The 13,969-nt window shown below is 54.7% G+C and overlaps 1 protein-coding gene across 1 annotated transcript in view; it reads right to left on the minus strand.

Moving 5' to 3' along the window:
- Nucleotides 104-13,969, minus strand: part of PCSK6 (proprotein convertase subtilisin/kexin type 6) — a gene marked incomplete at its 5' end in the record, with an annotated part of 23,408 nt that continues 9,542 nt past the window's right edge. Inside the window, 14 exons of the mRNA XM_021407526.1 lie at nt 104-1,533; nt 1,915-2,027; nt 2,500-2,629; nt 3,779-3,870; nt 4,280-4,367; nt 4,656-4,852; nt 5,181-5,283; nt 5,649-5,825; nt 7,494-7,630; nt 7,818-8,006; nt 8,980-9,097; nt 9,724-9,827; nt 10,731-10,831; nt 11,937-12,149. Of these exons, the coding sequence (XP_021263201.1) occupies nt 1,436-1,533; nt 1,915-2,027; nt 2,500-2,629; nt 3,779-3,870; nt 4,280-4,367; nt 4,656-4,852; nt 5,181-5,283; nt 5,649-5,825; nt 7,494-7,630; nt 7,818-8,006; nt 8,980-9,097; nt 9,724-9,827; nt 10,731-10,831; nt 11,937-12,149 (1,860 nt within the window). The remainder of the gene's footprint in view (nt 1,534-1,914; nt 2,028-2,499; nt 2,630-3,778; nt 3,871-4,279; nt 4,368-4,655; nt 4,853-5,180; nt 5,284-5,648; nt 5,826-7,493; nt 7,631-7,817; nt 8,007-8,979; nt 9,098-9,723; nt 9,828-10,730; nt 10,832-11,936; nt 12,150-13,969) is intronic.

Consider the following 13,969-nt stretch of genomic DNA (forward strand, 5'->3'; position numbering starts at 1 on the left):
GATTCAATCCAGCAAACCACCAAGACACGCTGCCCTACCACCCCGAGCTGCCTCCAGACGGGACGGCAGCTGCATGAATTTGCAAAAAGCACAGATCCATTGCTCAGGGGAGATCAATAGTTTATTAACTTAAAGGTCAGTTCACCCAAGGCTCTCAGGCGAGGCTCTCCCCTCGTCACCCCGCAGAGGCAAGCCTGGGCAGGGCGTGGCAATCAGGAACAAGCAGGGATCAGCCCAGCTCCAACAGGAACCGGCGTTGATTCACACTGTGAGTTTCACTGGCAAAAGGTTTAACTCATTCAGTCTATCAACAGTGAAAATCAGAACATGCAGCATAGGAAATACTGTGGATGTTTGGTGAAAAAGAGCATCTCTGCGAGGTCGGAGAGGAGAAGGATGTAGGACACCAAAGATTCCCCGCTCCCCATATAAAAAATAGTCTACAGAGAAAAACAAGGACCGTATAAGTTATTTTTAAAAAATCTGTAAAACAACGTAGCCAAGGATATTTTAAACACAATTGTATAAACACCACGTGACATTCTAGGAAGAGAGAGCATGGAGAGGGTTGTTTGGGGGAGGGTTTGTGGAACTGAGAGATTCCTGGCCGGATCCCTGGAATGTCTCTTTTGGAAACAGAGGGGAAAAAAAAAATCACTGCCGTGACCAGGAGGTATCCCAGCAAAAGGCAGGAGGGTGATGCAAAATGCTGGAAGAGATGAACGGGGAAACCACCTCCGGGAGGAAGGCTGGTGCTCCTTCCCCAACTAAATGGCAACTCTGCGTTTGGGGAGGGAAATGCATTTTGCCCTAACGCTGCTCCGTGTGGATGCACCCTCCTCCCTGCAGGCACCCGGCTCTGCCTGCATGCACGGAGCTTTGCTCTGCGGAGCTTCGGTCGTTGCCACGCTCACAGCCAGGGAGAAGCAGCTGGATCCGAACGGGGCGGCAGAGCGGCACAGAGCCCGCTCCGGGCAGCGCCCGCTCGTCGTTTCACGTGGGCATGGAGCACGGCGCTGGCTGGTGGCAGTGCAGGTCTCTGGGGCTCTCACCGAGCACAAAGCGGGGCCAGACCTGTGTGTGTGTTCTGTCCCATGTCCCCTCGGCCACTCCAAGCCCACACGTCTGTAGGATTTCTGTGCAGAACCAAACTTGGGTGCACGGGTCGTGCCTTGCTCCCTGCTCATGAAGAGTGTTTGAGAGTATTAATATCACCGCCTGCCTGGGGCCTTGCAGGTCTCCATCATTCAGGCTACGATCCGCTCTCTGCTTAACGTATTGCTATAGAAACGAGCTGACAGTGATATTAAAGCCATCAAACTTACGACAGCACCATGTAAACTCTCCCAAAGCTGAAAAAATAAAACTTCCGTCCTAAACATTTGGCAAAACCGGGCTGGCAGTCGGTGGAAGTCCTGGATGCGGCCGCTGGACTTTACCCGGCCATAAGACACGTCTGACAGCAGAACTGCACAAACAGCTTCTTTTCACAGAGCTTGTTTGATTTCACCATCTCACAGAAAGTCTTGTCAGCTGGGAGGCCGGCCGAGGAACAAGAGAAAATGAGAGCAGATTAACATTTTAAATAAACAAACATCGCACGTAACAGGCGGTGCAATTCGTTCCAGTGTTTGAGAAGAGAGAATGGAAAAGGCGTTGCTTTTTCAGGGCATCTTTCACATGGTTCTAATGAAGGAAGAAAGAAGCTTTGCAGCGAGGGGGAGAATTAGCCCCGAGACTAAAGCAGAATGAAGAACAAACGCTTGGATGCATCTGAGCAACAGGCAGCCAGCCAGCAGCTCCTCCAGCCCTCCCGCACCCCAGCAGGCCAGGCTGCCTTTAGCTCTAGACTGCCAAGGGAATCCCCAAAACCCTTCATTTCTGCAACGGGGGAGGACCATCGGTGCCACTCACCATTGGTGCAGGTCTCGTTGGTCACGCAGGAGCCGCCGAGAAGGCTGAAGCCGTCCTTACACCGCACGCAGTTCCCGCTGGAGCCCTCGCAGGCGGAGCAGTGCTCGTCGCACCTGGGGAGAGACCACGCTGCGCTCTACGTGCTGCCCCGAAGCCGGGCTGCCGGCAGCAGAACGGAAGAGGTGGAAAACAGCAAATCCGAAACTCTGTGCCTCAGAAAGCCGCGTCGCCTTCCAACCCTCCCTCGCACATCGGCCCCATGGGGAGTGCAGCCAAATTGCTGCCCCGCAGCACCTCCAGGCCCTGTGCTGGGTGCCGGGATGGGTGAACGCTGTGGCCGCGGGGCAGGGACTCTGCTGAGAGCTGGAACATGTGCCACAACATCACCCTGCCTCCCACACCTCCCAGAGAGCCCGGGGCCGGGGCTGAGCCCCTCCACATAGCCCCAAGGCACCTTGGCTGGGTGGCACATGGGATGTGCTGAGCTGGCTCCCTCCTCCCCTTTTTGTTTGATTTCCCTACGAACGGCTCCAGCTGCAAAGCTGTTTTCACCACCGTCACTTCTTTCTTTTACCAGCTCCTTACCTCTTGCAGACCTTGTTGGGCAGCCCGTGGCTGTCGGCAGGGTAGAAGCCCTCCCGGCAGGCAGGAACGCAGCGCCAGTGGGGTGCAGAGGTGTCAGGGGTACAGGGTGTGCAGTCATCCTCACCGGGTCCTGCAAGACAAGGGACAGAAGCCACCTCACATCTCAGTTCCACTTGGGTATGAACAAGGTGCTCATTGTGCCACTGGGGTCCTGCATGCTGCTCCCACCCCAAAAACCCATCCAACATCCTGCCCTGGCAGCCCTTGTATCAAAATCCCCTGTTCCCTCTGAGCATCCCTTCCTGCTCCCAGGCATGCATGCACCAGTTTGGTTCTCCCACCCTGCTCAGTGCAATGCATGGAAAAAAAGACAGGTGCTAAATGCAACTGGGGAGGAGATGTGCAGTGTCCACATGTCACAGCCGTGCCATCATTAGGAGCCTTCCATGCGTTGTGTGTGAGAAACGGTCATGTGGGAAAAGGAGAGGGGAAAAGGCTTGAAAAATAATGGTGAGAAGTGCATTTACACTGCCCGGAATAAGAATTAGAAGGAAAATAATTTTCTTAAGGGATTAAGACTCCGTTCCCTTCCACGCTTGCCAACGAGATCAATAAATATTTTGGATTTAGCCCTAGGAAATTGCCTGTGTATGATAAATGAGATTCATATGACTGAACATGAATTGTCTGGAGATCATATTATCATCAGATCTATGATGATTTCAAGAGCAGGCACAAACATTAACCATGGAAAACAATGAGACTTGCAGACAGCAAAAAAAGCAAAATTTAAAGGGGACGCTCAGTGTCTTGGGGACATAGGTGGATGTCCCCAGCCCTGGGGACAGCGCACGTTGGGCACATGACATTTTTAAGGACTGCAGAGCCATCTTCCATCACTCTGAGAAGGTTTTACAGCCTCCCCCGCAACCTTATTAAACCGCAGCACCTGGATTCAGAAGGATCAGGAAATAAAGAATGGCTCTAATCAAAATGTAAAAACTCCCTACAAGCCTTTCCAGCAGGAACACAGCCCTGCACCTGCACCGTGCGCGGGAGCACTCCATCCCCAGGGCTCCTCCAGGCATTTCCCTATGGACACGGTTATTCAGTGGGATGGGAGCAGGGAAAATAATGCAGCCCACAGCCTCCCTGTGCTGTGATTTCCCCTCTCTGCTTGAGAATTGCACCTGGGGCCCTGGGTGCTGTGGGCTCCTGTGTGCGATGCGCAGAGATTTGGGGTTTTTGCAGGGGTTTTTGCTGGGGATGAAGGCTGTACCTGTGCCGGCAGGGCAGGTCTCGCAGCGCCGGTGCTCACGGCTGAGATACATGGTGGGCTGGCACTCGGGCACGCAGCTCTCTCCCACCAGGCTGATGGGAAAGCAGAGGACATTGGCACCCGCACATCGGCTCTGGGGAGCTGGCACAGCCCATCCCCAGCTCCCGCAGCCCCTGCACGAAGCACGCAGTCAGCCTGCCCCACAGGCGGTTTGCAGTGTGCGGTGCAAACGTGTTCACTGCTCTTTCCCTTGTGTTAGACGCCACTGAATTCAGATGGGCGCTTCTGAACCATCCCCATGGGTGCTTTCCATCTTCCAAAGAGCCACGAAGTGCCGCCTCTCCATTCCCTTTGCACCGTTTTGCAGCACAACCTCCAAAGCAGGATCTGAGGTCTTTAACTAATGACTCTGTAATCTCCCCCCATGGGCAGGCTGCTCATCCGTTTCCCAAATTTAAAACACAGGCCCCGGTGCTGAAGGTACAAGCTCTGGTATTTTACCTGAACCCATCTTTGCATGCAGTACATTTCTCCGGCTCACCGAGACACTTTTTACAGCTTTGATGGCATTTCAGACAGCGTTTCTGACCTTTCAAAAAATAAAAAAAAAAAAAAAACCAACACAAAACCACAAGGAGAGTGGGTGAGGACAAAACCTGGATGGGGATTTACAGGCAGAGCCGCACGGCCCCATTAACAACTGCCCCTGTTTAACATCTCCGAGTGCATTTTGCACCCCTCGTGCACACCTCCTCCCTCCATCCTGGTGGCACTTGAGCTGGCACTTGGAAATCAAAGTGTTTTCTCCATTGGAAAGTGCACGAATGCCCGCAGGGTTTAGCCCTACGACACACAAGCCATCTATGAGCATCCTTACGTTCCTCGGCGTAAAAGCTGGGGGGGCACAGGGGCAGGCAGGCTCCCATCTCAGGGTGGTGGTAGAGGCTCCTCTTGCACGCCGTGCACTGCCCTGGGCCCCGGCCGACGCAGCTCTCGCAGCCCTTGTAGCACCGCCGGCACCTCCGCGCTGCCTTGTCACCAAAGAAGCCCGGCGGGCAGGAGCTGACACACATCCTGGGGGAGGAGCGGAGGGGCTGAGTTTTAGGGTGAGCTTGGGTTTGCTCTGCCCATCCACTGCCACCCATGTTTTGGGGGGTGCCCAGCCCCGTGCCCATCACAGCAAAGCCCAACTTTGGGAGCCAGCTGGCACCTCAGCCATCCATCCTTTGGTCAGCGGTGGCTCCGGCCAGCAAAGCCAACCCTTTTCCTGCAACGTGACTTACCCTTCTGCCTCCATTTCCCCCATGCCACCCTACTGCAGGGCAGGGATCTCCATGCTTCCTGCCTCTGTTTTCTCTCCCTTATGCTTCTTGCTCCGTGCAAGCACCCCGCAGCCCCTCACCTGCCGGTTTTCACGCTGCCCAGGCTGTAGTGGACGCAGTTCAAGCACTGGTCGGCGCTGGGGCCATCGCAGCCCTGGTCACCGCATTCGGGGTGGCAGGGACCTGGTGGGAGACGGCAGCTCAGCCGGCAGCTCTGGCACAAGGACAGAGCCCGAGAGCCACCCGGGGGCTGCGGGGATGCTCCCAGCACAGACAGTCGGGAGACACAGAGGGAAGGGGACACATTTCATTGTCTGCTCCAGAGGGAGGTGAGCAGAAGATCTTTGTTTTTTTATTCCCCAGACGCCTCCACCATCAATTTGTGGTGGGAGCGCCGGCGTGCTGTTTTCCTACCTTCTAATTTTACCATCCCGCTGCCCCGCTCCAGCCACACGCACTGCTCCTCCCCACCCCCCTACCTCGCCCTTATTATCCCAGCTCAGATTTTTGGGGTTACCTTGGGGGGAAGGACACCCGGAGGCGCTTACCTGCGTACTCCTCCTCCTCCTCCTCCGCCATCTCCACCTGGCTCTGCAGGAAGGCTGCCCTTGACGGCTCCATCTCCGACACCTCCAGTGTCCTTGTACGGGGCTGGGGGGCCCCTGGTGTGTTGTAGGGGTGCTCAGCCGTCCCGTAGAAGAGGATGCTCCACTCCTTCAGCTTCCCTGCAGGGCAGCGCACCATCACACCGAGCTTCCCACACAGTGCTTACCCCGTCCTGTGCTTCAGGGCTGAGCTCAGCGTGATGTGATTAGCGGGCATGGTGGGGATGGGTCAATGGTTGGACTCAATGATCTCAGTGGACTTTTCCAACCTTAATGATTCCATGATCACCCAAAATACAGCGAGTGCCTGACCCCCGCACCCCAAATCTTACCCCCATTCATTGAAAGTGTCCCCAGTGTGCAACGGGTGCAGCCCCAACAGGGACAGCTCCCCATGGGTGTCCTGCCCTGGCCTGTGTGGCTTGGGGACCATCCAGAGCACACAGCTGCTCCCTCCCAGCAGTTCTTTCTGTTGCGATTCCTGATCAATGCAAGTCACTTCAAGCCTGCGGTGCATTCTGTTTTAACCGCTAATCCCCGCGTTTCCAAGAAGGGCTTAACAATTTCAAACAAGCATCTTGGCTCTTGGTGCTGTAAGCTCCGTGCTCGGGCAGGACAGCGAGAAGTCACCTGCTCCATCCAGCACAGACGGCGTGGAGCCAGCAAAAGGGCGAGCTCAGGTGCCCTCAGCTGGGACAGCTCAGTCACAGACTCTGGTGCCAACAGAAAACCAAACTGACTTTGAGGTTTTGCCTCCCATCTCAGCAGCCGAGTGCTGGCAAATGTCAGCCCCGCACTGGGCTGCGAGTGGCGGTGGAGGGGAAGATCCCAGCCCTGGCCACGAGCACCTCTTCCCTTTCTTCCCCTTCATCTTTCTTCCCTCCCGTTTTGCCCTCTCTGCTTCAAACACACTGCTGCAGCTCCCTAAGGGGTGACTTAATGTGCTCGTTTGGGGTTTATTCCGTACAGCCAGGTAAGGCAGAGCCCTGGGGCAGCGTGCAGACGCACAGAGTTGATTCCCTAATGCCAACTGAGAACCACAAATACGGGGGCAAAGCAGCTCTGGGGGCGTTCTGCTGCTGCTCCAATGAGTTCAAAAGCTTTCAGGCCAAGGCAGCAAACAGCAACACCTTCTACACAATGAGCCCCCATTTGTTCCTCCTGCCAGAGAGCAGCGTGGGTGAAGTTTTTAATTTTCTCCTGGCTTTCTATCAGTAAGAATATGAATTTTTACACCCCCACATGGCACACAAGCCTGGGGCACAATATTTTATGTCCCACATCCCCTTCCCACGGGGCGGTATCCCACCAGCCCTGCTCCTTGGCCACTTAGGGGACAGGGACTGGGGCCAGGCTGGGGTTGGGGACACCTGGGGGGCTCTGGCTGGGGACAGTCCCCCCCAGCCTGTGCAGTGGCAGCTCGGTCAGGACGTCCATCCGCACCCACAGGGCACTGTCCCCTTGTGCCGTTGCACAACCATCCCACGCTCCAGATGTTCAAGCAGCACAGCAAAACAAACAAACAACAATTACAGCTCTCGGGTTTCCTCGTTTTGGACTCATTACAGTTTAATTTTGGAAACCTCGCTCTCGGCTGCAGCAAGTTTGCTAGAGGGAGAAAACCTGCTGCCGGTTCAGCCCAGCCTCCGTGCAATAGGGCTGGGCTTTTACGCCCATTCTTGGAAATTCGGGTAAATTTGGGCAAAAGACTTGAGGTATAAAAGTTTGGGGCAAGCAAAATTTGGAGCAAAGAGCCCGGGGTGGAGGCGTGGCGGTGCAGGCACTTACCTTGCGCAGTGGGGCTGCGCACCTGGGACGGCGTGTCCTGGATCTCCAGCGTCCACTCGCCGGCTGCCCTCTCCCCCCAGCAGTGCACCGTCATGAACTCCCAGCCCTTGAAGCCCTCGTTGGAATGGTCAAACACTCTGCGACGGGAGAGGGAAAGCCAAACAGGTCTTATTCAATCAAGAAAGGGAGATGTGGAATGAAGGATGCGTTGGGCATCGTTGCACGGGCCCAGGATGTGTGGATCTCCTTGCAAGCAGAACGTGCTACAGGGCTCCCCATCAAAAATCCCAAGCATCAAGCGCAGCTCACGGCGGCAGCTCTCACCTCCTGGCCAGGAGCTGCGACCTGGTCCCCGCCGGTGACACGAGGCTGATCTGCAGGTCGCCACGGCGCGGGTGCGCGATGCTGAGCCGCACCACCACGTGCTCCAGGTACAGCACGTGCTGCTCGCGCTGCTCACTGCAGGCGCTGCTCAGGGTGCTGGCACGCAGCACGTGGTCCGGGCGGATGTACCTGCCGGGATGCAATGGTAGCCAATGAATGGTGATGCAAATCCTGAGCACTCATGCCGTGTGCACGGGTAATGTTTGCTCCTCACTGGGAAAAAAAATCCCCTTTGTAACAGGCTGGAAGGGTTGGGGCATCAAGCTCCCACTGAAGGGAACTAGGTACCATCCCACTGATGGGAACTGGGCTCCCAAATACAGCTTAGCTCTGCCTAGAGATGGATGGGATGAAGGCTTAATCCTCATGTTTGGGAGTATTTGGAGTATTTCCCTTGGCTCCCCATCGGCGCCGTGTTTCCTCATTTCTTCTCAGTTGTGTTTAAACCCAGTCTCCTACTGCTTTGCAGAAAGTGGCAAATTATCACCTCCTCCATGGCAATGCATTGTCCTAGCAGGGGGATTTGCTGAATTGCCCGATGGTAACGAGATGCTTTTGAACTGCCTCTAAGATCTATGCCTTATGGGTTGCAAGGGCACTTTTTTATTATAATTATCAGCTCAGCATTCCTCTTTGGGTTGTAATTAGTGTCTGTATCAGATAAATAGTTTCATGAACGCACTTGGCTCCAAATCCATTCCTGCTTTGCATACTTGATGCTCTCCAAAGAAACTGCGCTTTCCTGTTGAACAGCTCACTGCAAGGCGAGGCGGTGCTGTGGTTGGAGGCTCTGCTCTGTCCCAGCAGACCCCAAGCCCCTGAGGGGACCAGGGGTCACTACAGGGCCTGGTCACCCCCTCCAGGAAGCATAAACACAAGAGGGGGCAGGAGAAATCACCCACCATCAGAGCTGGTCCCAGAACACAGCCCACGGGACCTCCTGCCTTAATATCTCATCACAGAGTAACACCAACCACAAAACAAACAACAAAATAACTACAGAAGAAATGCTTCTGGCTTGTTCAGGAGGCTGATGTTGACCCAGGATTGCAGCCCCAGTTCTTCCAGTTCAAGAGAACCATGTCCCAGCCCCACCACTCACTTGGGCACCCTGTCCAGGCTTCCCACACAGATGTGCTGGGGCGGCACCGTCTTCCACTTCTTGGCTTCTACCACTATAGCTTCTGCATCCACCAGGCCGAAGCCATATAGATGGCTAACTGAAAAGAGAGAAGACTCAGAAACCTCCACTCTGCCTGACAGACGCTGCTCCTAGCATGTCTAGGTGTTTCAGGTCCTCCACCCACAGAGCTGACCCCACTGAGGCAGGACGTGCTCCAACACGTGGAGCTCATCAACCCGCCTGATTTACACCCCAAAATCACCCTGGTGCCACAAAAAACCAGGAGCAGCCCAATGGTCATAGAATATCCCGAGCTGGAAGGGACCCACAAGGATCATTGGGTCCAACTCCTTGGACAACCCAAATCCAAACCTGATGTCTGAGAGCGGTGTGCCAACATTCCCTGAGCTCTGGCAGCTCGAGACCGTGCCCGCTGCCCCGGGGAGCTGTTCCACGCCCACCACTCTCTGGGGCAGAACCTTTCCCAAACACCCAACCTGACCCTGCCCTGACTCCATGCTGTTCCCTCAGGTCCTTTCACTCCAATACTACCCAACACTGCAGATGTGGAAGTGGAGAACCTCCACCAAGCGAGGCTGCAAAGATCCCCCAACAGCAGAGTCCCCAGTCCAGCTGAGAGCATCCAACCAGTGTGAATCCCTTGGACCTGGGGGCCTCTAATTTCCCTTTGGCTGCTGTTTTTGCCATCCCACGGCACCTCACCTTTATGCCCTGCTCCATTGGTCTTCCAGTCGGCTGCCCGCAGGTGCACTGGCCGTGAGGTCCTGACCAGGAGGTGCTGGACATCCCTCCAGGTGAGCAGGGGGCTGCAAGGAGATGCAATCACAGCACAGCTCTGCTGCCCCCAGTCCTCCCGTCAGGCTAAAAATCAGGTTTTCCTATTCAAATAGGGTATGAATTCGTTGTTTCAGGGCTCATGCCCTGCCTGGAAGGTGGCCATTGCTTGGGGTGCCCAAATAGAGGGAGAGAACCCAGGGAGGGATGCTGTGTGCCCATGAACAAGGGGTATTTAGTTTCTAGGCTAAAGAAAAAAAAAAGCTGGAGAAAACCCTGGGTTGCTCATTTAACATAAAAACAAAACCCAAAGAGTTTCCAAAAAACCCTGTAGGCAGGGTTGACATGATGTCCATGCTCATGGTGCCATGCAGTGAGCACTGCCTGTTTCCACGCCCCAACCCAGGGATATTTCCAAAGAATTTTCCATGCTTTTCTTACAGTCATCTCCTCAGCATCTCGAGCTGTTATTGATATTGCTCTCAAACAACATTTAGGAAGAAGAAATACAATTTATTCCTTCTCATCATAATGGGGCATCTGAGCGCCTACGTCTCCCCGCACCAGGCCCTGGTACTTAATGTTGCGTTTTATGCCCTGGGTAAACAATGCAAATACTACACCTAACACTCTTAAGAAGGAAAATGGCATCTCCCAGAACGTGCTCACTGAACCTGGGCACCAAGATTAAACTGGAGGAGATGGAGTCTGCTGAGCGCGACCGCCCCCAAATGCAACGGCAGCATTGCCCATTCACAGCAAGGGGAGACAGGGCCTTGTTTGTATTCCACCCCACAAAAACACCAACAGAAGTTAATGAGCAGTTGCCTTGCAAGCCAGGGGATGGCTAGAGAGGCGCTGAGAGCGCATTTGGTGTTCTGCAAAAGTAATCCTCCTAAGCTTGGGAAGGTCCCGCCCCAGCAGGGTTGACTTACTTTGCCTCCAAAGCCAAGGCGATGATACCGGCCACCATGGGTGCAGACACGGAGGTGCCGGTGTGGCCATCAGTGCAGCGGTGCCGGAGATCAGTGGTGACCTGCAGAGAGAGCAGCTGCAGCCCCACAATGCCGGAGGTGCTCCCACTGCTGACCCATTGAGAGCTCAGTGGAAACCATGGTGCCATGGTGTGGGTAATGAACCCTCGCCGCAGTTCCTACACCATCAGCCCAAAAAAGGGGCTGCAGATACACCTGGCATGTAAGAAAATGCCTGTGCCTATATTTTCCCTTGCAAAAAAAACTGTTTGAAAAGGGCAAGAAGTTAGTTTTGTTGTGGAGCTGGAGGAAAAGCCATGGTTCGAGCAGAGCTGGAATACATGCCCATAGGCTTTAGCTGAGCCATGCTGTATCAAGCGCTTTCCTTAAAAGCTCCAGCTTCTGGCATTGGGCAGGAATTCCCATGGAAAGAAAAGAAACAAAGGACAGTCAGAGAATCATAGACTACCCCAGTTTGGAAGGGACCCATAAGGACCATGGAGCCCAACTCCATTTCCAGCTTTTTACTTTCAGGCAGGAACATGGTGTTTGAGTACCTAAAGCTCAGAAGGCAGAGATGGGCGATGCTCAGCTGGTTATAGCTCTAAAAAACTGATGGGCTTGGGGTTGTCCTGGTGATTTTTGGGATGGGATGTGGCACCTGCTTTTCTTCTGTGCTCTTGAAGACCGCTGCACCCTGGTGCACCAGCCCGCAGCATGGCAGGGACGTGTTGCTGCATCCCTGCCAACCACCTCCATCTGCTCTCTTAATTCTCTGTCTCAAGCAGGTTGGATATTTGAAAATATTTCTTCTCAGAATAAGTGGTGATGCACTGGCACAGGCTGCCCAGGGAGCGGTGGGGTCACTGCCCTTGGAGGCGTTCCAGAATCATGGGGATGCAGCACTGAGGGACATGGCCAGTGGGCATGGTGGGAGTGGGGGTGGACCTGGGGATCCGAGAGGTCTTTTCCAGCCTTAATGATTCTACAAACATGTGCCTGTTTTCATTTTTGCATACCAATGGGAAAACCCAGATTTCAGAGCTTCCCAAGGACAAGACCACCAGTGCCAACGCACTGAGCAGCTGTCACCAAAACAACCCCACGAGCAGAACCCCTCACCACGAACACCCAAGGGGCTGCTGACCCACTCAGGGCTGAACTTACAATTTTCCGCTCATAGAAGGCTCCGCTGCTGTAGGTGGTGGCCAGGGTGGATGCACACTCCTCCAGGTACCAGGGCTTGTAGCCATTCTCGGTGGTGCTGCTGATGGAGATGGTGTAGATGCTGTTGGTGTAGCCATCACAGGAGCAGTAGTCGCCCTCCCGGCCGCCATTTCCCGATGCCCAGACAAAAATGGACCCCAAGCCCCTGCGACCCTGTGGGCAGAGAGGTAAAGGGGTGAGGACACCGAGTGTTTGCCCAGGATGAGCACTGGGGAGCAGCCCAGGGAGCAGGGGGCAGCAGCGGGGGCAGCCACCACTGCACTGGGTTTGGGGCAGGGTTTAGGGTTTGGTTAGGGTGGAAGGGTGGCATCAGCATGGAGTTTTCCCTCTGGGTAAGAGCAGTTGGGTCACCCCATCCTAGAGGAATGTCAGGAAACTCCCCAAAACCCGTGCCCCACTTCTCTCCAGCCCACAAAGCCCATCACAAAGCCACCCACCGCCCACCCAAACCATCAGAGAGCTTCCTGCAACACATCCTTAAGGCTTTGTTTGTTTGCTTCTTTCCTTCCCTCATGGCTTGGCACAAACATCTGATAGAGCATCCCCACCGGGCAGCCTCCCCGGCTGCCCAGACCTCCCCGGAGCTGGGGAAAGTCCCAGGTGGGAGCAGCCATGCTGCTAACAAGGGGCCCCTAATGAAGCTGGCAGTGAGACACAAGGGGGCCCATTTGCTCCCCTTGGGGCGCACGGAGCTGATGTGTTATTGCACATCCTGATGCTCTGAGCAGGTACTGAGCAGGCATGGAATGGAGCACCATCCCAGTGTATCCTTCTTGTGTAATTAAGTCTCCTTTCCCGAAATGGCTGCCTTGCTCTTTTGCCTCCTTGGAGCCCCAGGCTCCCTGCAGAGAGCTCAGAGCTCACCTGGGCAGATCGGTGCCCGCCTGCCTCCCCTCCCTCTGCTTGGCTGTCTGCTCCCACAGAAAAAGATGCAAAATCAGAGCAATTCATTGGGTTTTATCATGACTCCCACATATATGGCCATGCATACATTGGGCTGGCCAGCCATGCGTGATGGCCAACAAGAACCAGCAGCAAGAAAGAACCAACAGAACCCATGTGCCACCTACAGCATCTAATGGTACCCACAGACCACATGCAGAGATGTGGCTACGGGCTCCATTCGGGTACACGCATGGGGAAGCCAAGATCTCCCTCACAAGGATGCTCCAGGTTCTGCCTGTGTCACTGCATCCACAGTGGGAATCAGCACCAGAGCCAAGAGGACACACGAGCAACATCTCTCCATCCCAGCACGGCACCGCTCACACCCAAAGGCGATTCCCAGCAGAGCAGGACATTGCCCCACTTTGCAGCTTGGTTGGCCCTAAGCCATCCCTGCACTCCCCAACCAGCCATGAAGCTTCCCACAAGCAGACCCGAAACACACGATGGATTTATTGGCCACCTCCCCAAACCAACAACCCCCAGCAAGGCTGCAATAAAAACGGGACGCAGACAGCATCTAAACTCCTGAGATTTCCCCCTTGGCCAACGCTTGGGACCAAGGAATCAGTGGGATGCAAGGTGCACACCCCCTGCTCCCGTAGTGCTGGAGCCCTATGGTGCCAGGAGAAATATCGCCCTATTAGCTCGGGAGCTAACAAGTGTGGTGAGTAACGAGATGATAAATGACCCACGTGCAGCCCTACCGCTAACAGATAAAGGTTATTTTAATGTTTCCATTAAAAACTCAATTTTAAGGATTTATAACTCAGACGCAGCCATTTGCTTGGGCTAAAGGTTGCTGCTAGCTCTCCGCTTATTGCTTTCCTCATTAATTAAGGGGAGGCAGGCGGCAATTAGGAGCTCTACAAGGAGGGTGGTGAGGGCTGCTAACATGGGTGGCACTGGGGAACGGAGGGTGTGAGATGGGGATGGTGCAGAACCCAAATCAGCTTGGTACAGTGGGAAAGGCAACACGGGGCTCGTGAACACAGCAGTCCATCAGTAATCCTGCTTCACTCAAAAAA

This window comes from Numida meleagris, chromosome 9, assembly GCF_002078875.1.
Source record: "Numida meleagris isolate 19003 breed g44 Domestic line chromosome 9, NumMel1.0, whole genome shotgun sequence".
NCBI lineage: Eukaryota > Metazoa > Chordata > Aves > Galliformes > Numididae > Numida > Numida meleagris.